This window comes from Spermophilus citellus (genome assembly GCF_964194105.1).
Source record: "Spermophilus citellus genome assembly, chromosome: 9".
NCBI lineage: Eukaryota > Metazoa > Chordata > Mammalia > Rodentia > Sciuridae > Spermophilus > Spermophilus citellus.
Window position 1 is genome coordinate 27470999 of NC_138191.1, and position 22706 is coordinate 27493704.

Genomic DNA, 22706 nt, shown 5'->3' on the forward strand with positions numbered 1-22706 from the left:
GCATCTGTTGGGAGGAGAGGCACATGATGGGGGGTGGGTGTCAACTCAATATTTAGCTTTTCAGTCTGTCAAAGCACATCACTTTAGACAAAATAAAGCACTGGCTTACCAAGAACTGCACAATTAAAACTCTGCTGATTCTTAAAAGTAAAAATTTAAATCTGGAAGACTTTTGGGAATTTTTTTAGGAGATCAAGTAATACTATTTCTCACAAATTAAAAAAAATCAGTAAGCTATGCATACATACCTGCTATTCCAAGATGGACTTTGAGAGTCTCTCCACCTTTCCTGTCTTCTTCCAGAGACTCAGATTCACCAGCAATTGGTATTGACATCGATGTAGAGGGAGGTCTGTAAATAAACATTTCTAAGGATCAGAGCCTGAAAGTCTGAAAACAGTTAAGGAATGCCTGTGTAGTCAGTACACAGCCTTGGTAAGCTGACTTGGAATGTTAGTCTTTTGAGGGTAGAAGTAATAAAAATCAACAAATAATGTATAAGCATCTCTTAAAAGCTTGAATGAAATTCATGGGGAAAAAGGCTTTTTATACAACAAAATAAGTGAGAGTAGAAAGGGCACTGTCTGCATAAAGTCCTGAAAAGGGAGGATTCCCATGGCAGCGTGCACCCAGCATTGACAATGCAGGTGGGAGGCACCTCTGAGCTGATGAAGAAGGCACCAAGCCCCTCTGCATCTGAGGCTAGGAGATGACATCATGCCTCCTGCCCACTAACCTCCTAACTAGTGTCCATGCCTTTTCTCTCTCTGTAAATAGTTCACCTGATCCAGGAGAGTCAGTAGAGAGCCCTGATAGTTTATTTTGCTTTTGGGGCTAGATTCTCTGGGAGGTGATGGACCTCAGCTATTTTCCTCAGCTAATTCAGGGCTCCTCCTATTCCATGTAGAACTTGTGAAACAAGGAGGGACAGGTTTGAGTTTTAATAATTTTCTTTTTAAAAGGGATTTTCATTATAAAACATCTCTAACCTTTTGAAGCTGATATTCCAGAGGAAAACAACAACTTCCTAGAAATTATACCCTGGTGATCTGAGATAAAACTGGAAGACGACTGAAGGGATTATGGAGCTGGTCCACTTTATGGTAATATTTAAATTCTTATTATATTATCTCAATGGAATTCTCAGGCTATTTAGGTTTGGGGGATGGATTAAAGACTGCCATCATAAAGTGAGGCTGGATTTAGTCAGTGCATGCTTATGCATATATTGATATATCATACTGAACCTTATTAATCTGTATGATTAATACCTATTAATACAAAATAAAAAGTGAAGATTGCCATCACATCTTTTATTTTTATTTAAATTTTTTTTTTAGTACTGGGGATTAAACCCAGGGGTACTTAATCATTGAGCCATATCCCCAGCCCTTTTTTAAAATTTTGAGACAGGATCTCCCTAGGTTGCTAAGGCTAGCCTCAAACTTTCCTCCTGCCTCAGCCTCGGGAGTCACTGGGATTACAGGCATGTGCCATCACAACAGGGTGATTGCCATCAAATCCATTTAATTTATAGACTGTTTTCAGCTGAGGATTTCCTAAATTATAGACTTACATGCTCTATTAGGATGTTTTCCAAGAACTGCATCAAACTCAATATATGTTCAACTAAACTCTTCTTTGCCCAAAGCTGTTGTCTTCTTTTATTCTCTATCTCTGTGAATGCCATCAGATTCCACAAAGTCACCAAAACTAGAGTCCTGGATATTGCCTTTGTCTCCTTCCTACTATATTTCTATACCCAACCAACCTCTAAACCCCAGATTCCAATAGTTTTCCTAGTTATAATTTCTTCTCCACCATTGTGCCTTTTCCTGGGTGACTTTGAGAGTCTCCTAACTGGGTTCAGATCTCCACTCCATGCTTTCTGAAATGTGCCTTTGAACATAGAATGGCATATAAGAACCCTTTTCAGTTCTGCCCAGACCTACCTCTTGAATTAACATTTTTTTAAGTTATGTACATTTTTAAGTTATGTACAAGAGCTTGATGAAAAAAAAACCCCACTCTATATTCAATTTTTCATGGGAAAAAATAATATGTAGAAGATACATAAAAAGAATGGAGTCTTTACTCACAGTCATTAATCATCGATGGCTGACTCACTCCTGTGTGACCAAATTTTTATCTTTTTGTTGTTGTTCTTTTTAGTTTTATATGACAGTAGAAATTCTTATCTTTTTAATTCCAGTTGCTTCATTTTCCCTTTCACAGGTGACCTGTTTACAGTGTCTCTATCTCTCTAGCTCTTGGACCTGTTTCCAATCCTTCAGAACTCTCCAAATTTGGCTTCATCCCTATCAGTCTCCTCTGGCTCCACTCTTGCCCATCCAGTTCAATTCCATAGCCCAGCACTTTGAGCAATACCTCAATTTGGTACCCCTTGTTCTGCGGCCTCAGAAAACCTGAGGAACCCTAACTCTTGACAATGTCAGTCATCTGTACTAACTACTCAAAAATTGGGACAATTAAGCATTTTGGAGAAAATTCCTGACCCTGGGGATTGATAATACAGCAAATTAGGAATCTAAAATCTTGCTGAGTGTGGCAGTGCATGCTTATAATCTCAGTGATTTTGGAGGCTGAGGTAGGAGGATTGCAAGTTTGAGGCCAGTAATTTAGCAAGATCCTGTCTTAAAAAAATAAAAAGGGCTGGGGATGTATTTCAGTGATAACACACTCCTAGGTACAATTCCCAGTTCTAAAAATGAAAACAAAAAAATACACAGGGCCAAAGGTATGGCTCAGTGGTAGTGTTTGCCTAGCATATGCAAGGCCCTGGGTTCTGTCCCTAGTACCTTCCTCTGCTCCAAATAAAGAATATGGAGAGGAGATAGTAGTGTAGGAGATGACCTCCTATAATGACAATACTATCCATGAGACATTCCATAAATATGCCATTTGTTATAATGATGCTAAGCAAACTGCCTTCTCTTCTTGAAATGTCTCTATCCACCTCCTGTGCTTAATGAGTTCCTATTCATCCTTCCAAATTCAGCTCAGTGTTACTCCCTCAGTGAAGATTTCCCAGGCTTTCAAGGAACAGTGATTAGGATCCCAATTACATCATAAGCCATGTGTAAGTCTCCTAAATCAGCAGTGAATTCAGTCATAGCAGGGACCCATCTGTCAGCATGGGGTAGGAAATCAACGCAATCAATGAGTGGTTCCTGAGACTCTGGACAAATTAGTTGCTTAAACCTCAGTCCCAATGCCTTCCCTCAAAAATATGCATGATACTTACATCACAGAGCTCTTTCAAAAATTAAATTGAGAGACTGTAACATTTGTGAAATCATTATGAAAATGGTAAGCCCCTTTCTTCTAGAATACAAATGCTTTAGAATCGTACATTCAAGAGTTTCATCATTCCTAATCTTTATCACCAGATTATTCTAGTATAGTATGCAATTTCTCACTCAAAATATACTTTTTCTTTATCAGCACTTTTCAGAGTCAGTTCCCCCTTTTATAAGAATTGGTGGCTATTTTCTGAGTTGTTGGAGATTAGAGGTAGGTGGTTAGGTTAGCTGACCAGCTTATCTTCTTCATAATACTGGTTTTATGGTATATAATATGGGTTTCAGAAAAATTATACAATCTATGTCACAGATATTCTGTTCATAAAATATTAAAACTAGAATTTAAATTTGATGATGCTAAGCTTGACTTGTTTTCTTTTCTTTTTCTTTTTTTTTTTTTTTTTTTTTTTTTTTGGTGGTGCTAGAGAACAAACCCAGAACCTCACATAGGCTATGCAAGTGCCTCACCACTGGGCTATCCCTCCCGCCCTGCTGTACTCTTATTAGTTTCTCTAGTATATTCTAAAGTTTTGACATCATGAAAAACTTTAGACAAAAGCAGCGAGAAGAGTTGAATGCACCACTCCAGCAGTTATTTACATGTTTGCTTTACACAAAGATACTTGGTTGTCCCTCAGTTCCTCTGTGCCTTAATTTCTTCATCTGTTAGGTGACAATTTGGATTATATTAATACTTTTAAAAAATTGTACATATTTAAGGGGTACAGTGCAGCAATTTGTTACATGTATACAATGTATAATGAGCAAATCAGGGTAATTATCATTTCTATCTCCTTAAACATTTATCATTTCTTTGTCTTATGAACTTCAGAACTCCTTTCTTCTAGCTCTTTATACAAGTTATAATAAATTGTTGTAAACTATATTCACCCTAATGTGCTGCAGAACACGGGTACTCATTCATCCTAACTGTATTTTGGTGCCCATTAATCTGACCTTCCTCTATCACCCTTTCCACTTACTCTTCTTGGACTCAGATGACCACTCTTCTACTCTCTACTTCTATGAATGTACTTTTTAAGCTTCAACATATGAGATATGGGTACCTGGCTTATTCCATAACATTCTCCATGTTCCATCCGTGGTGCCACAAGTAACAGGACTTCATTCTTTTTTAATGGCTAAATGATATTTCATTGTGGATATGTATTACATTTTTTTAAACCATTCACCCACTGATGAACACCTCAACTGATTCCCTGTCTCATCTATTTTGAATAGTTCTGTAATAAACATAGGTGTGTAGGTAGCTTTGATGTATGATTTCATTTCCTTTGGATATATACCCAGTAGTGAGATAGCTGGGGCATATACATCAAATTTTCGCCCTACTATTAAGAATTGAACCCAGGTGTGCTTTATCACTGAACTACATCCTCAGCTTATTTATTTATTTATTTATCTACTTTTGATAGCAGGGATTGAACAAGGGGGTACTTAATCACTGAGCCATATCCCCAGCCCTTTTTATTTTTTATTTTGAGATAGGATTTCACTAAGCTGCTGAAGCTGGTCTCAAACTTGTGATCCCCTACCTCAGCCCCTCAAGTCGCTGGGACTAGAGGCATGCACCAAAGCCATTTATACCAATGTTTTAAAAACTGGCTTCTTGATGCTCCCAAAGAGATTCTGGGAATATGCAAGGGAGAGTACTTAACAGATTTTTTTTTTCTGTTTGGTGCTGGGGATTGTTCCCAGGGCCTTGTGCATTATAGAAAAGTGCTCTACCACTAAGCTTTACTCATCAACCACCTGCTTATCACCAAAGTCTTTATAAACTCTATATTGTCAGAATTATCTTTGTAGAGATAATACAGAACATCAGAGCATCTATGTTTGAGCTCTTTGATATGGGAGTTTCCTAAGTAGAGAAGTAAAATGCAAAGAAAGGGCCAGAAATGTTCATAAAAGGTTCACAGGAAGGAATAATGAATTCATTTTCTTTTATTAGGTTTTGCTGCTCATTTTCTTATTTAACCCTAAACTGATTCCACTAGAAAAACAAATTGTTTTTCTGAGAGAATAAAAATAGTATAGCAAAAACTGTTTAATCCTAAGAGAACAGTAAATAATGAACCAGGAACTTATGGCTTGTGAGAAAATAGAATAGAAGTTATAGCAAAATGTAAAGTTTTTTTTTTTGAACCCAGGCATATGTACCACTGAGCTATATCCCCAACCCTTTTTAAATTTTTTGAGACAAAGTCTTGCTAAACTGCTGAAGCTGGCCTTGCACTTGAGATCCTCCTGCCTCAGTAGCCAAGTAGCTGGGCTTACAGGTGTGTGTCACTGCACCTGGCTCTATAAGTATAATCGAGAATAGATTCGTATTAAAATACATATTTTCATCTTTACAAAACAGTGTAAAACTAGAGAACTATACGGACAATACTTCCTAAGTTATAGTAGGAGCCATTAAAAACACAAAGTTCATATATAGGGAAGTAAATGTTTACTTTCTAAGTATGTTTTCCTTAGATGTTTAAATAATATCTAATCAATCTTCATTTATAATTAATAAGTGTCTTCAAGCTTGCTGACAGGCAATCCTACTGCATTTCCCCAGTTCACCTCACAATCTAAGACTTTAACAATCATTTTCCTTTTTCTGCACAGCCCCACCCTGTCCTTGCTGTAATGATCATTCTGTTTCCGATTTTACTAAGAAACCAGAAGCAGTTAGACAGGAACTTCCATCTGCTTTCACATATCTGCATCAACAGCCACGTTCCCTGCCCTCATTCCTCTTGATAGTCCAGCAACTGTCCCTTTTCTCTTTCCCATCACTGGTTTCTCCCTCTTTATTGGGCCAATCCCATTGGCTGTTCAAGCTCCCATTTTAAAAAATAAATAAACCCCGCCCCACCCCATATCTTCTCTTTACTTATGAACCCATCTTTTTATTCCTTTTTTTTCCCAGCAAAATTCCCCAGAGTGTCGTTTATATTCGCTGTTTCCAATTTTCTCTCAAACTCTCTTGAACCCATTCTGAAAAGGCTTTAGTCTAAGAGCATTCTACCAAAATTCTTGTTAAAGTCATCCACATCTCTAGATGCCAAATCAGTCCTCAGATTCTGAGACCTACTGCTGCAGTATACCCCCCAGCTGCTGTGCCTCCTTTCTGGCCATTTCTTCACTGGTTTTCAGGAAGTTCTCTCCTTTGCTTCCCTCCTCTTGGCTCACTGTTTGTTCCTTTACTGGTTCTTCCCACCTCCCCAACCTCTACATGCTGGAGTGAGTGTCTCACACTATAACTATGGCCCTTTTTCTTATCCCAGTCCATTTAGATCATTTTACTAAGCCTCGTGGCTTTAATTACTATCTGTATGCTGATGATATAATGATTTCCAGTTTATGCCTGCAGCCTGTCGTTGATATATTCACCTGCCTATTTAACTCGCCCTGCTGGGGATTACACAGGGTTCTCAAACTTAACATGTCTAACGCCCAAGCTCCCAGTTGTTCCTTTTGTGGTTTTTCAGTAAGTGAAAACATTCTTCCTGCTACTCAGACCCTAGACTTTGGACTATTGATTCAGTCTAATTATCTACCTGTTTCGGTACCCTCCAGTGATCCCTCAAATTATCTGTTCTCCACCTAGTAGTCCTCAGTCAGATAGTTGTACTCCTTGCTTGAAACTTGTATTATCTTTTTTTTTTTTCCTTCTAGTACTGAGGATAAAACCCAGAGCCTTGTGTGTGCTGAACAACTGTTCTATCACTGAAATATATCCCTAACACTTTTTATTTTTAATTTCGAGAAAAGGCCTACGTTGTCCAAACAGATCTTAAATTTGCAATCTTCCTGCCTCAGTCTCCAAGGAGCTGGGATTACAGGTACGTGCCACCATGTCTAACTTCCATTAGATTTTTTTTTTTTTTTGGGTATGGGGGATTAAACCCAGGAGTGCTTTACCACTGAGCTACTACATCCCCAGCCCTTTTTATTTTTTGAGACAGGGTCTCACTAAATTGCTTAGGGCCTCACTAAGTTGCTGAGGCTGGCCTTTTTTTTTTTTTTATTGGTTGTTCACAACATTACAAAGCTCTTGACATATCATATTTCATACATTAGAATCAAGTGGGTTATGAACTCCCATTTTTACCCCAAATACAGATTGCAGAATCACATCGGTTACACATCACATTTTTACATACTGCCATATTAGTGACTGTTGTATTCTGCTACCTTTCCTATCCTCTACTATCCCCCCTCCCCTCCCCTCCCATCTTCTCTCCCTACCTCATCTACTGTAATTAATTTCCCTCCATGTTTGTTATCCCATTCCCCTCATAACCTCTTATATGTAATTTTGTATAACAATGAGGGTCTCCCTCCATTTCCATGTGATTTCCCTTTTTTTCTCCCTTTCCCTCCCACCTCATGTCTCTGTTTAATGTTAATCTTTTCTTCCTGCTCTTCCTCCCTGTTCTGTTCTTAGTTGCTCTCATTATATCAAAGACATTTGGTATTTGTGTTTTAGGGATTGGCTAGCTTCACTAAGCATAATCTGCTCTAGTGCCATCCATTTCCCTGCAAATTCTGTGATTTTGTCATTTTTTAGTGCTGCGTAATACTCCATGGTGTATAAATGACTGAGGCTGGCCTTAATCTTGTGATCCACTTGCCTCAATCTCCTGAGTTGCCAGAATTACAGGTATGTGCCATCAACCTGGCTTCCATTAGCTCTTTATCTCACTCAGAGTATAAGTAGAGTCCTTATTATAATGGCCTGCAGGATTCTATCATTTGACTTTACCTCTTATTACCCTCCTTTTTATTCACTCTGATCTAGATGTACTGGTCTCCTGGCAGTCATTTAAACATGCCAAGAACACTTCTCTCTCACAGCTTTTCGCCTTGTTCTCTCTACCTCAAATGCTCTTTCTTTAAATATCTGCATGACTTGCCTCCCATCTCCTTCAGGTCTCTACTCAAATATCATCTTGACTAGGGAGTCTGTTCCTGACTACTTGGTATAAAATAGCAGTCTCACTCTCCACTATGGCTCTGCTACCTGGCTTTATTTTTCACCAAAGTAGTTATCATCATGTTTATATATATTTACTTAAGTTTTGTTATTTGTTTTCCTCTTAACAAATGAGTTCCAAAATGGCAATGACTGCCAGGTGTGGTGGCACATGCCTGTAAACCAGTGACTTGGGAGGCTGAGGCAGGAGGACTGGAAGTTGGAGGCCAGACTCAGCAACTTAGTGAAGCTCTAAGAAATTAAGATCCTGTCTCAAAATAAAAAATAGAAAGGGTTGGGGACGTGGCTCAGAGTTTAAATAATCTTGGGTTCCATCCCTGGTACCAAAACCAAACCAAACCAAAACAAAATGGCAGTGACTTAGTCTATTTTGTTCAATGTTGTTTCCATAGGGTATAAGATAGGGTCTTACCATTTAAACAAATCTCTGCTATACTATCAGATAAGTAACTAATTTTTTGGATATCAACTTACGTTTTAAAACATGGGTCACCAGACATCAGCTGCATACTGATCAAAACCTAAACATAAGAACAAGAAATATCATAATTAGAAAATATTTCTCAAGAGCAAAGCTATGTATGATGAATCTTTCTTTCCCCCACAACATAAAGCCCATTATTTTCTATTTATAAAGCATTAGATAAAATGATAGTCAAATTGGTTATACTCAATATTAAATTACTGCTTTATGTAGATAAAAAATTAAAAATAATTTTAAACATTCAAAATCATAATTACAAAAATCAGATTGGAAGAGATGAAAACAAAAGCAAGTGATTCTCTAGTAACAATCCTTCTTGTGAGTGTGTGGCTGTGCTCATCTAGTTCATGTCTTCACTCCCAGACTACTGTGCTGCTTAAGAGTCTGCTGGTGGCTTCTCAGAGAGCTTCTGGCCTCTGCTTTAGGTCAGGATTTAGAGCTTTTCTTCTTTCTTGAAATGCTTTTCTCTGGGTGCTGACTACTTTTTAAGAATCACCCAAAGGACTATTTCACATTCTTATGGGAATAATAATGGTAATAAAAATGATGTTAAAATGGTCATTATTTGAGAATTTATCATGGGACATACATAAGCTAAATGTTTTACATGTAGCATTTTATTTAATTTTCAATACTCCCATGAGAAAGTGATACTCTCATTTTAAGCTCAAAGAGATTTATATTTTCAAGATCAGAGAGTTGGCAAAGGAAAGAGCTGAGGTCTTCATAAAACCCAGGACTGCATAAAACCCAAATTCAAGGTCTTAATGAATAATAGGATATGAATATATTATTACATGTTTTCCAGTTAATGGCTAACATGTATCTTTTATAACCTTATTTCATTGAAAACTCTTCCGTCAGTGCGTCCATTACTATTCCTCTTTTCCTTAAATGTCAAACATAACCTTCCTTATCACCTCTTCTTTCTTACAATTCTATCAAGATAGCACTCTTGAATATCCTGAATGTCTCAGGAAGAAGATGGAGATGACACAGACATCTTTTAAGAAACTGCACAGTGCGGAAGAACAGAGAAGGCAGTAGCTGGAAGAGATGAGGAGCTGGTCTGTGTCTGCTTTTTAAACTATGGGAGGGCTGGGTGTAGCTCAGTGGTAGGGCACTTGCCTAGCAAGCACCAGTCCCTGAGTTCTGTCCCCAGTACCACACACACAAAGGGAGACAGATAAAGAACTGTTTCTTTATACATTGATAAGAATGGATCCTTAGAAGAGATGCTTAAGAGGGAATAATCCAAGGAGAAAACCCCTTGATTAGGTAAGATTTAGATTCTAGAGGCTGAGAGGAGGGATGAACTTCTGACACTTGCTATAATAGAAGGCAAAAAGGATAGTGAGTCTGGAGAGACAGGTAGAATTTTAAGTTCGGTGATGGGAAAATGAGGGCATTTGAATGTAATGACTTCTATTTTCTTAATAAAGGATAAGACGAGGGCATGAGCCGAGGGCAAGAGTGGTATATAAAGATATAAGGAGAAAGAAGGTATGAAAAAGAATATATAAAATTGGGAAAGATATGAAAATAGGCTAGAGATCAGTGGAATAGAGAAAGGGAATTGAGGGGGAAGGAGGAAGGATGGGAAAAGGGAGGAGTGGTGGAATGAATCTGACCAAAATTTCCTACATACATACATGAATATAACACAGTGAGTTTTACCTTTATGTATATCCATAGTGCACTAATTTAAAAAAAAAAGCTATAAATAAATAGAAAAAAAGATAAGTAGAGTACAGGAAGGGGAACAAGAGGAGGGAGGAGAGGAGGGGATGTGCTCAGGAGTGAATTGGAGTAAATTGTACTTCATTTTGTATATTTATACCAAAATGAACCCTAATATTATTTATATCTATAATGAACTAATAAACAAAAAAGGAAGAAAATATAATTCTAAGACATTGGTGCTAAATAAAGAGGAAAGAAGTGGTGGAGGCAATCCATAAATAGAATGTAGACTATACAGAATCAAGATTAGAGACTATTTTTGAAAAGAAGAGGGATTAATTGATTAGAGGAAAGGAAAGAAGGAGTTAGCTTGGTAATTTTAGGAGTTAACGATGAGGATACTTAAGAGCTCAATTCAGATGGCTTCACTATATTTACCTTCAAACCCCAAATTAGATTATTGCTGCTCCAGGATTTATTGGAAGCAGGAGTGAGTGTTAGAGTTGGGATCAATTTCAGGCACTCATTTTTCCTCTCCATAAATAACAGGTATTCAGAATAGATTCATGTGGATATGTAGGAATTAGCACCCCCCCCCTTTTTAATACCAGGGATTGAACCCAGGGTTGCTTAGCCACTGAGCCACATTCCCAGCCCTTTTTATTTTTTTATTTTGAGAGGGTCTCACTAAGTTGCTGAGGGTGGCTTTGAACTTGAAATCCTCTTGCCTCAGTCTCCCAAGCTGGTGGGAAATTGGTGTGCGCCACTGTGCCTGGCTAGCTTTGTTTTTTTTTTTTTTTTTTTTTTTTTTTTTTTTTTTAAAGAGAGAGAGAATTTTAATATTTATTTTTTAGTTATCGGCGGACACAACATCTTTGTTGGTATGTGGTGCTGAGGATCGAACCCGGGCCGCACGCATGCCAGGCGAGCGCGCTACCACTTGAGCCACATCCCCAGCCCGCTAGCTTTGTTTTTAAAGATAGTTAATTTTTCCATAAGATAATTAGTTCATAAAAAGCCTTTTTTTTTTTTTTTAAACATCACACTGGTAATGTGCTGATGTCACAACAAGGGTTAGAAGGGGGCACATCTCACACTACAGCATGAACATCTAATCATCGTACTTATGAACTGAAAAGGATCTAAAAATCCTTTAAAGCCAGACACGATAAACCAAAACAGTTAAACTAAGTTTGGATACAAAAGAAATTATTGAGTTCTTCCCAATAATCTAATTTGGAGTTTGAAGGTAAATATAGTGAAGAATTTAATGAAATTCTTATTTTTAGTGAACACTGTACTGATTTTGAAATATAGTAGCTATTAATAACTGTGATGATTCAGTTTACTTTTTCCTTGTTGATAACCATATTTCAATAAAGCAAGTTTATTATGCATTTTAAAAAATTGGGAAAGGAAGTAGAGTATGACTGTGGGTTGGCTGTGAACGTGACTTCAGTAATGGCCGCTAGCCTGATTACATGCCTTTTCCAGCAAGTAGGGGAAGATAGACAGCTGAATTCAATAATGGTTGGAGATTACTTAAGGGAGAGCAATAGACGTAGGTGCCAGGAGTATTAGGACTATGATACTTATGAACCATGGAATCTAAAATGGATCAAGATGGAAGGGAAAGGAAGTGGGAGCTGATAATAGTGAGAAAGTGGCAAAGTGAGAAAGTGGTGGTGCTGAAGATAGCTAAGTGAGTAAACCAAAGGGGCTAGGCTCAGAGGAGACAGTGGGAAGAGAGGGGAAAACTTCAAAATGAAAATTTGGAAGTGGTAAAGTTTCTAGTGATAAGAAAGCCTAAATCCAGGCACACATCTCTAATTCTAGCTACTCAGGAGGCTGAGGCAGGAGGATCCCAAGTTCAAGGCCAATGTGGGCAATTTAGTCAGACCCTACTTCAAAATAAAATTTAAAAAGGGCTGGGGATATAGTGATAAAGCATGCATGGGTTCAATTCCCCCCCAGTTCCGGGGGGGGGGGGACAACAACAACAACCCAGAAAGTGATCATGGGAGTAAGAATTGAGAGGAGGAAGAAAATGTTGCTGGAAATAGGCAGTTTAAGGAAAGGAGGGTCTTAGGCACATTTAAGATCAGCTATTAGAAGAGAATATACATTCACAATACATCCACAAAGATAGCTCGCCTGCATAGATTGTAAGGTCACTCAAAAATGACAACAGGAAAAGGGATAAAGAGAAAACCTGGGAGCTTGAAGCTATGTCACCAATGAATAGGAGGGAAGGTGACTAGGTAGTCAGTAGACATCAGCAAAGGAGGGAGAGTTACAGATAACTGGTGTGACCTTCAAAAAGGTGTGTTTTGTAAGACACGGTGGGAGAAATGGTGCAGAGGAATCACTGGGGAACCAGAAGGAAACCACTCTATGAGCTGATGCTAAGGAATGTGAAGCTCTGAAATTATAGTTATTTCACTCTCCAATGAAAACAGTATAATTCAGAGACAGACTTCATGAAATATAAGTAATACAATGAATTTAAAGGCCACTGACCAGGTATTAGAAGCCATGCATTCTGGCCTCGGGTCTGCCACCGACTACTTCTGTGATACACTTAAGTGAGTCTCAGTGTCTTTATCTACAAAAAGGGAAATCTTCCCTATCTACCCAATCCTGCCTATCCCATAGAGATATTTCAGAGTTAACCATAAAACTACAGAACCAACATAAAGCTTATAGCATGATGCTTTTCTAATTTCTTTTTATCTTCTTTTACCATATTAATTACCCATATTAATTACTCCATATTAATTACCCATCTCATCTTTCTTTAAAGCTGCTAAACTCATGTGAGGGATGGACTGACAATAAAAACCATTTCATGGGCTGGGATTGTGGCTCAGCGGTAGAGCGCTCGCCTCGTACAGGCGGGACCAGGATTCGATCCTCAGCACCACATAAAAATAAAGGCATTGTGTTGTGTCCATCCATACCTAAAAAATAAATATTAAAAAAATAAAAATAAAAACCATTTCATGAATTTTTATATTTTTAGAGTCAAATATTTATTAAAAACAAAGTTTGGAAACTATAGGTATAAGATCATTCTTTGCTGCACTGACTTCTGAATAAAAAGCATCCAGTTTCTATTTAAAAGTATTTCCTTTTCTTCTTATTAGGTAATTTACCACATTGTGAAGCAAGAAACTAAAATATAGCAAATGGTTTATCCTATGTCTTTTATTAGGCACAAGATACTTTCCAAATATCTTTTCAATGGATCTTATTTAGTATTTTGTTCAACACAGTGAAGTGTATAGTCTCTCAAGTGTTTACCAGAACATGTAGTTCCTGATAGTACTTGGAAAAATAGGGCAGATGCTCAGAAGTGGGTTTTTCCTATCACTCTCCTAGTTACAAGGAAACCCTGCAACGGTGATGAATCCATCACAGTTGCTTTGGAAATCACTTTTTGGGGGCTATAAGCATTTTAAGATATCAATCCATTTATTGTGCTCCTTCCTCCCAATGAGCACTTGTGTTGTAGTAGTCTGTTTGTGTTCTTCTCTGAATCTTGCAGCATGACAAGAAACACATTAAGGTCACAAAGGTAAATTTTGTTACTTTTCACTGCTTCTGTGATTTGGATAGTTTTCCCCCTTCATGGTGAGTATTTCGGTGGTGTGGTCAGCTTATGATTTCAGTACTGATTTACTTCTTGTCTTTGACAGTATATACCTCTGCTTATTTAAAGGTAGAGACTCTCATTTGTCAGCATGTCAATCTTGGGTACTTACTTTAAGAATGGAATTATCCTGCCTTGTATTTTTGGTATCATAGCCTTCCAGTAAACAGCGACGAGTGGTATTTCCTGATCCAGCAAACTCTGCCAGGTTTAGATCTGCAAAGCCCAGCTATGAAAAGAAAGAGAATTATATTAATAGAATATCTAGTAGGCTTCTATCACATTCTGTCATATTTTCTTTAAAATAAATATTCAGTCATGCTCTAAACAAGTTTTCTCAAAATTTGGTCCTTTGCAATTTTTGCCATTTTAACAACTCCTATTCGATTATTTGCTTTATACGTGCCCTGAAATTGGTTGGCTTTTTAATAAAAATGTATTACCTATTCTATTCTTGTCTTAAGCAAGATCTCCAATATCATAGATTTGATGTGCTAAATATTTTTTTCGGTATACATTAAAATAAATACATTTCTGTTGTAATACAACTAATGCATATCAAACAAATAACATCACTGCAAGTAGCAGTGACACACCACACTGGGAAATACTATCACAGCAACAATAATCATTTGCATATAAATAGAGAAAAATGATCGGAATCCCCTCTATTCTGGTTCTTGCTCTATGGAAGAGCTAACCACATAGTTGCAGATTAAAGTTCTCACTCTGTGCAAGTAGTAGGATGATTTAAATGAGCTACACACTTTCTTTGGTACAAACCTCTTTTATCCTCCTATCTTTCACAACATTTGCCTTGTTGATTGTCCTTATGGAAACTTTCCCTCCCTTTCTTTTTTTTTTAAAGAGAGAGTGAGAGAGGAGAGAGAGAGAGAGAGAGAGAGAGAGAGAGAGAGAGAGAGAGAGAGAGAGAGAGAGAGAGAGAGAGAATTTTTTTTTTTAATATTTATTTTTTAGTACTCGGCGGACACAACATCTTTGTTGGTATGTGGTGCTGAGGATTGAACCCGGGCCGCACGCATGAAAGGCGAGCGCGCTACCGCTTGAGCCACATCCCCAGCCCCTCCCTCCCTTTCTTATAGTTTTGGCTTACACTCACCCTCTCTGCTGATACCCAGAAATATAGTTCAAACCTGTTGCTCTTTTTTTATTACCACCCCGGTGTTATGGTTTGGATATGAGGTGTCCTCCAAAGCATTCATGTGTTGGGCAGAGATGAAATGACCGAATTATAAAAAGTGTAACCTCATCAGTGGATTAATTCATTTGATGGACTGAAGATCTAGTGAACTCTGGAAGTAAAGCCCTTCTTCTCCTCCTCCTCTTCCTCCTCCTCCTCCTTCTTGGTACTGGGGATTGAACCCAGTGGCACTTAATCGCTCAGTTCTTTTTATTTTTTGAGACAGGGTCTTGATAAGCTCCTTAAGGTCTCACTAAATTGCTGAGGCTGACTTTGAACTTATGATCCTCCTGCCTCAGATCCTGGAGTCAGTGGGATTGCAGGCGTGAGTCACCATGCCCAGCTACCATGTTCTTCTGCCATGATATTCTGCCTCACCTAGGTCAATGGAGTTGGTCAGTGATAGAACAAATCTCTGAAATCATGAGCCAAAGTGAACTTTACTTCCTTTACTTACCTCCCCAGCCCTTTTATTTTTTATTTTGAGATAGTCTCGCTAAGTTGCTTATTGCCTTACTAAGTTGCTGAGATTACAGGGGTGAGCCACCATGCCTGGCTTAATCTTTTATTAACAAAAACATGAATTGAATAAGCACATCTCTGAGAACCTATAATAAAATGCACTATACATTTCAAACCCTGTTGAGATTGTTTGCTTTAAGGCTTTAAAACAGTGGCACATATAAATGGCATTCAAGATGAAATTTAATTAATTAATTTAGTGGTATTGAACCTAGGGGTGCTCTACTACTGAGCTACATCCCCAGACCTATTTTTAATTTTGAGATGGGTTCTCACAAAGTTGCTGAGGCTGGCCTCAAATTTGCAATCCTCCTGCCTTAGCCTAATTAGGACTACAGGCATTTGCCACTGTACATGGCCGAGATGAATTTTTTTAATTGAAGACTGAAGCATTATTTCATTAGCTTTTAACTCATACAGGAAGAATGAAGAGTAAGAACCTAGAGTATAGTTGAAGGGCCAAATGCAGTAAGTTAGGTGCACAATCAAGTTACAAGTAACATATACCTCATTTTTATATGAGTATGCTCTGGTCTTATTGCCTTTCCCGGGCCAACAAATCAGCAGAAAAAGCCTGGATTTATCCAGGACAAAACAATATCCAATTGAGCATATGCAGATGCATGTGACTTATTTGATCACACATTATCAACACACCCTATTTCATATATTACCCTTTTCTTTAAACCTCCAACACCTCTTTCCTGTCTTCTCTCTGCCAATCACCTTGCTTCCTATTTCACTCAGAATGTAAAAGCAATCAAAAGAGCACTTCACTTCCACAAGCTCTTACTGCCGGCTACATCCACTCTCCTACCTGCCCTTGTGCTCTGTATCTGCCTACCCACTTACAGTGCTGAGATGAACTGGCTGTGTTCCTAAGGCCAACTGCTCTCCTCCTACCTACCTGACATCATTTTAGCAGTTCTTTATGCTCCTTGGCATTCTAAAATTTCCTTTCTCTTCTGAGTCATTCCCATCAGTATACAATTACTTTGGATTTTCTCCTGTCTTTCCTTTGTGTGGGGGTACTGTTAGGGATTGAACCCAGGGTCCCTCTACCACTGAACTACATCCTCAGCTCTTTTTTTGGGGGGGCGTGTACCAGGGATTGAACCCAGGGGCAGTCAACCACATCCCCAGCCCTATTTTATATTTTATTTAGAGATAGGGTCTCACTGAGTTGTTAAGCACCTTGCCGTTCCTGAGGCTGGCTTTGAACTCGAGTTCCTCCTGTCTCAGCCTCCTGAGCCGCTAGGATTACAGGCATGTGCCACCACGCCTGGCCCAAGCTCTTTTTATGTTTTCTTTTGAGACAGGGTCTTGCTAAGTTGCTGAGACTGATCTCAAACTTGCAATCTTCCAGCTTCAGCCTTCTGAGTCTCTGGTGTGTGCCACCACACTCAGTTGTTTTTTCTCCTTTCTTAATGAACAAAACAAACCAAAATCTCCTCTCTCTCCAGAATACTGGATCATTTTTCTGTCTCTGTTAAACAACTACAAAACTCCTTGAACAAGCTGTCTACATGGTCCCTGATTCCTCTGTCCTAGGACAACTTCACTTCCTCCCTCTCTACTTGTCTTTGGTCTACAAGCCACAATGTCCTGTTCTTTGAAAACACCAAGATCACTTCAAGGCCTTTAGCTCTTTTTTTTTTTTTTTTTTTAATTTTTGGCCTGGGAAACTGTCACATGGTCTTGTAGCTTTCTCTTTCACTGCACCCATGTCAGTGTTCAAATGTCATCTCTCTAAGGAGCCTTCCCTGGCTATCCTGAAATGTGTCCCCCTTTCCTCCCTTCTCCTAAAGTTTTTGCCCTCGACCCCTATGTGCTCTGTTTTCCTCCTTAGTTGTTATATCATGTCCACATACATTTCATACTTATTTTGTTGTCTGTCCTCCCCCATCTCTGTCACCTCCAATTAGAATATAAGTTTCATTAAAGGCAGGGATTTTTGTGTGTTTTGCTAACTGCTGTATCTCTAGTACTTAGAATAGTGTCAGCAAAAATGTCTGGCACATGGTAGGCACTTAACAACATATTTACTGAATGAAAGACAGCTTACTGACTTACCACCCACTGTAATAATACTAGTATTACATAGTCACTAAGTTGGAAAAAACCTGATCTGTCTCTGTTATGAACTACATGTTTGTGTTTCTCCAAAATTCACATATTGAAACCCTAATTACCAAAAAGATGGTATAAAGTGGTGGGTCTCTGGAATGTAATTAGGTCATGAGGGTGAAGCCTTGGTGATGGGGATCAAACCTAGGGCCTTGCACATGCTAAACATGTGTTTTACCACTGAGTTGTATCCCCAATCCTAAATTATTGTCCCTTTAAAAAAGGTAGAAAAAACTGGGCACAGTGGCACACACCTATAATGACTTGGGAGGCTGAGGCAGGAGGATCAATTTAGCAATGCCCTAAGCAACTCAGTGAGACCCTATCACAAAATAAAAAGTAAAAAGTGCTGGGAATGTAGCTCAGTGATAAAGAGCCTCTGGATTCAATAACTAGAAGTAAAAAAAAAAAAAAAAAAAAAAAAAAAAAAAAAAAAAAAAAAAAACCAGACAGGAAAGAGTTTGCTTCCTCTTTGCACTCTGTCATGAGAGGCCCTATGCAAACTAGGAGGTGGGCTCTCATGAGATACACGACATCTGTCAGAATTTTTTTTTCTTTCTTTTTTTAATGGTAGAACACCCACTCTACCTCTGAGCTACATCCCTAGTCTTTTTTGTGTGTGTGTGTGTGTGTGTGTGTGTGTGACAAGATTTCACTAAATTGCTGAGGCTGGCCTTGAACTTGCGATCCTCCTGCCTTCTCCCGAGTTATTGGGATTATAGGTGAGGAACACTGCACCTGGCTCTGTAAGAATCTTGATCTTGGACTTTCCAGTTTCTAGAAACATGAGAAATGAATGTCTATTATTTAAGTCACCCAATCTATGATAATATATTAAAGCATCCCAAACTAAGATCCTACTCTCTATTAAAACAGTTAAAAGATGGAATATGTTAGTGTAGGATGTTTTAGGCTGAAGGGTATCAATGAATAGTTCAATATTTATTGAGTACCTTTTATGTCCCAGGCCCTGTTCTAGACACAGGAAACAGTAGAGTATAGCAGAAATACTATGCCTTCAAAGAACTTACATTCTAGCAAGGGACCAAAGAGCCCATACTCTCTTATATCTTTTTCTCTGACTTCACTAAGATGAATAATTCACACATGAGAATAATACATAATAATACACGCACACATACACAAGCTGTATATATGTGGTAGATATTAATTTATTCAGAAAATAATTTTCAGCATTTAAATTCCAGGTAATGTTAGTAATTGGGAATAGAGACTTTTTTTTGGGGGGGGGTGGTGCTAGGATCAAACCAGGGCCTCGTGCATGCTAGGCAACTGTTCTACCTCTCATGGATTCTTACTCTCATGGATTAATGTGGGAAAACAGAAAAATAAAATAAATTCCTACAATATTGTGTGACAAGTGCGGTGATAGAGGAAGACACAGCTATAAATAAGAAGAAAAATTCTCAGTGGAGTAGGATGACTAAGCTGAGTCTTTAATGATACGTGAGTTGACAGGATAAGGGGAGGGAGAAATACATGCATAGTAAGGACACCATCAAGTCACAAGGCAAAGAAGCTAAAATAGCATAAGACCCTCAGGAAGTTTATGACGGCAGAATGTCTCCTAAGGATGGGTGGTTGTGGAGGAAGGAAAGTAGCAGAAATAATTTGCAAACCAAAATGGGTCTTACATGCTAGGTTATAGAACTCTAAATTTTCTTTAGAAGCAAAGAATAACTTGCTGAAGGACTGAAAGTGGGAGAATGATATGATTATGTTTTAATTTTAGAAAGACAACTCTGGCGGAGGATACAGGAAGACGACAGAAGCAGAGAAACCAGACAGGAGGCCAACACAGACGACAAATAGGAAACAATGAAGGCACAAACCAAGGCAGTGGTCTTGGCAGTAGATAGAAGGTATAGCTTCAAGCTTTTCAGAAGGAAAAAAAATCAAGAGGATTTATCAGCCATCACAGACCTTGTTTGCCTGCCCAGCATTCAATGCCCTGCTATTCCTTGATAGCAAAGCCTTGATTGTATTCAGGTGTCCACTCTCCTGAGTTCATCCAAGTGCACAAGAAAGGTAACCCAGTCCTACCTCATTACTAAACTATGGTTAGTCTAAGATAACCATGGCAATCCATTATAGCCACAGATAGCATAGGGGTGAGCATACGACCCTCTTCTGGCCAGTTACAAGTATGGGAAAATCCTCAGAGGGCCATGTAGGGAAAGTTTTCTCATTAAAAAGAAGAAATGCATGGAGAAGCAACTGAATTCTGTCAAAAGTGAATGTGCTCACTATAAGTTGAGCAGCCAGACACCTAGTGTTCAGAAGAGGAGCTAGCCAAGAACAAAGCCATCGTGAAGAGAATGCGATAATGGAAAGAGAAGAATTTGGGGTCTTGATAATGTTCTTCAGTAGTAGATTAACCAGTCCTGAAGCAGCTCTGTCTCATGTTTGTTTTATGAGATTTTTAAAAAAATCTCTAGTTGAGGAGGTTTTTATATTACTTGTAGCAAAGAACATCTTAGCTGACATTGCAAACTACTAGATTTAGTGTTTAAGACTAGGGTTCAGAGCTGGGTACAGTGATGCATTCTGTAATCCTAGCTACTCGGGAGACTGAAGCAGGAAGACTGCAAGTGTAAGGCCAGTCACAGCAACTTAGCGAGACCCATTTGCAAAATAAAAAAATAAAAAAGGGCTGGGGATGTAGTTCAGTGGTAGAGCACCACTGGATTCAATCTCCAGTACTGGGAAAAAAAATTAGTATCCAGATTCTTGGCTTATATAACTGGAATGATGAAAATACCAGAGACTGGAAATAAAAGGAGCATGTGTTGCTTACTCATTCCTTCAATCAGCAAAAAAAAAAAAAAAAAAAAAAAAGAGCATAATTCATTAGTAATTTCACATAGCTAGTAAAAGCATCAACAGGAAGTAGTGATATATCAGTTGGCCCTCTGCATCTATAGGTTTTCAATCTGTAGATTTAACCAATTTGGATAGAAAATATTTTTAGAAATTGTGTTTATGCTAAACATATACAGACTTTTTCCTGGTCATTATTCCCTAAACAATATAGTACAACTACTTTATGTACAGCGTTTATATTGTATTAGGCATTATAAGGTATGTATATTGGAGGATACATGTAAAGGCAAGAACTATGTCTATTTACTTATTTATTTGTTGTAGATGGACACAACACCTTTATTTTATTTATTTATTTTTAGGTGGTGCTGAGAATAGAACCCAGTGCCTCACATGTGCTAGGCAAGCACTCTACCACTGAGCTACAACCCCGGCCCCTATATATTTATTTATTTGTATTTTAAGACAGAGTCTCGGGCTGGGGATGTGGCTCAAGCGGTAGCGCGCTTGCCTGGCATGCGTGCGGCCCGGGTTCGATCCTCAGCACCACATACCAACAAAGATGTTGTGTCCGCCGAGAACTAAAAAATAAATATTAAAAAATTCTCTCTCTCTCTCCTGTCTCACTCTCTCTTTAAAAAAAAAAAAAAAAAAAAGACAGAGTCTCATTAAATTGCTTAGGGTTTTGCTAAGTTGCTGAGGCTGGCTTTGAACTTGCAATGCTCCTGCCTCAGCCTCCTGGGTAAATTCTATGCCATATTATATAAGGGATTTGAACAGGCTTAACTTTTTTATCCTGGGGGAGAGAAGAGCCTTGGAACCAATCCTTTGCAAACACCAACAGATGAATGTGTACAGAGTGCTAAGAGAGTACAGAGGAAGATCCTATTTCAATAGGCCTGGGAATACCACCAAGGAAAGACAGTTTGAATTATCAGTAAGCTACAGCTTCAAGAAAACCAGAGGTCATTCTCTAAGAGGGAAGCTAAAGTCCAAAAATAACATCTCATAATAAGCATTTAGAAAGAATATGCCTATGACTGATTGTTAGTTCCAACTGTTTAACCTCTAAATTGCTTTACTCAAAATGAGTGAATCTGGAACATCAATTAGAATTAAGTTTATAGATAGTGATGAATGATATTACATAGGCCAAGAGTTAAAGAACATCCACTTACCTTTGCATAAGCTTTTCCACCTTTTAATTCCTGCCAAACATAGAAAACACTATAAGGACATCATATAATTAAGGATTTAAAATTAAACATACATCAAACAATGCCAAAGTAGATATTTATATGCTGACAAAACAGTTAAAATCTAATGATCTTAAATCTAACTGTATAGACTCTTCAAAATTCCCCCAATGACCAGAATGTTTACTTAATGTATAATTTATTATTTTTAATATCAATACTATTATTATTGAGATGAGGTCTCACTATGTTGCCAAGGCTGGCTTCAAATTCCTGAGCTCAAGCAAGCCTCCTGAGTAGCTGGAACTACTGGCACAAGCCACCATATGTGGCTGTAGCATGTAACTTTAATAAGAACAACACAAATGGTGAGAAGACAAGCTAATATTTTATTTATACGCTGAAGTAGGCCCTAGGCCTATTGCAAAAGCCTGAAAAAGGTTAAATTACTTACTCAGTTAAACACACTCATATATTATAGAAAGATTTCAACAAGTTGAAACTTCACTACAGAGACAACCATTGCTATCAATTCTTATAAAGTATTCCAAAGATGCTCTGTGCATATAAAAGCATATAGATAGAATAGTATAAAATCTCTTATCTAAGGTAAACAAGACTGACAAAAGTGGAAAAATAATAATATATATCAATATTTTATTT

At 38.1% G+C, this 22706-nt stretch overlaps 2 protein-coding genes across 6 annotated transcripts in view; one reads left to right on the forward strand and one right to left on the reverse strand.

The window, feature by feature from the left end:
• Positions 1 to 20112, forward strand: part of HENMT1 (HEN methyltransferase 1) — a 64489-nt gene extending 44377 nt beyond the window's left edge. For 3 of the 5 annotated variants that reach the window (XM_081305913.1, XM_081305914.1, XM_081305912.1), the window contains exon 9: positions 19757 to 20110. The gene's annotated coding sequence lies outside the window, so the exon portion shown is untranslated. Of the gene's footprint in view, positions 1 to 19756 lie in introns of all 5 variants that reach the window. The other 2 variants (XM_081305916.1, XM_081305915.1) reach the window with 2 other exon arrangements.
• EEIG2 (EEIG family member 2) overlaps positions 1 to 22706 on the reverse strand; it is an 80613-nt gene that overhangs the window by 14544 nt on the left and 43363 nt on the right. Inside the window, exons 3-6 of the mRNA XM_081305918.1 lie at positions 22026 to 22055; positions 14266 to 14382; positions 8809 to 8855; positions 249 to 352 (exon numbers count right to left, since the gene is read on the reverse strand). Coding sequence (XP_081162044.1) covers positions 249 to 352; positions 8809 to 8855; positions 14266 to 14382; positions 22026 to 22055 — 298 coding nt within the window. The remainder of the gene's footprint in view (positions 1 to 248; positions 353 to 8808; positions 8856 to 14265; positions 14383 to 22025; positions 22056 to 22706) is intronic.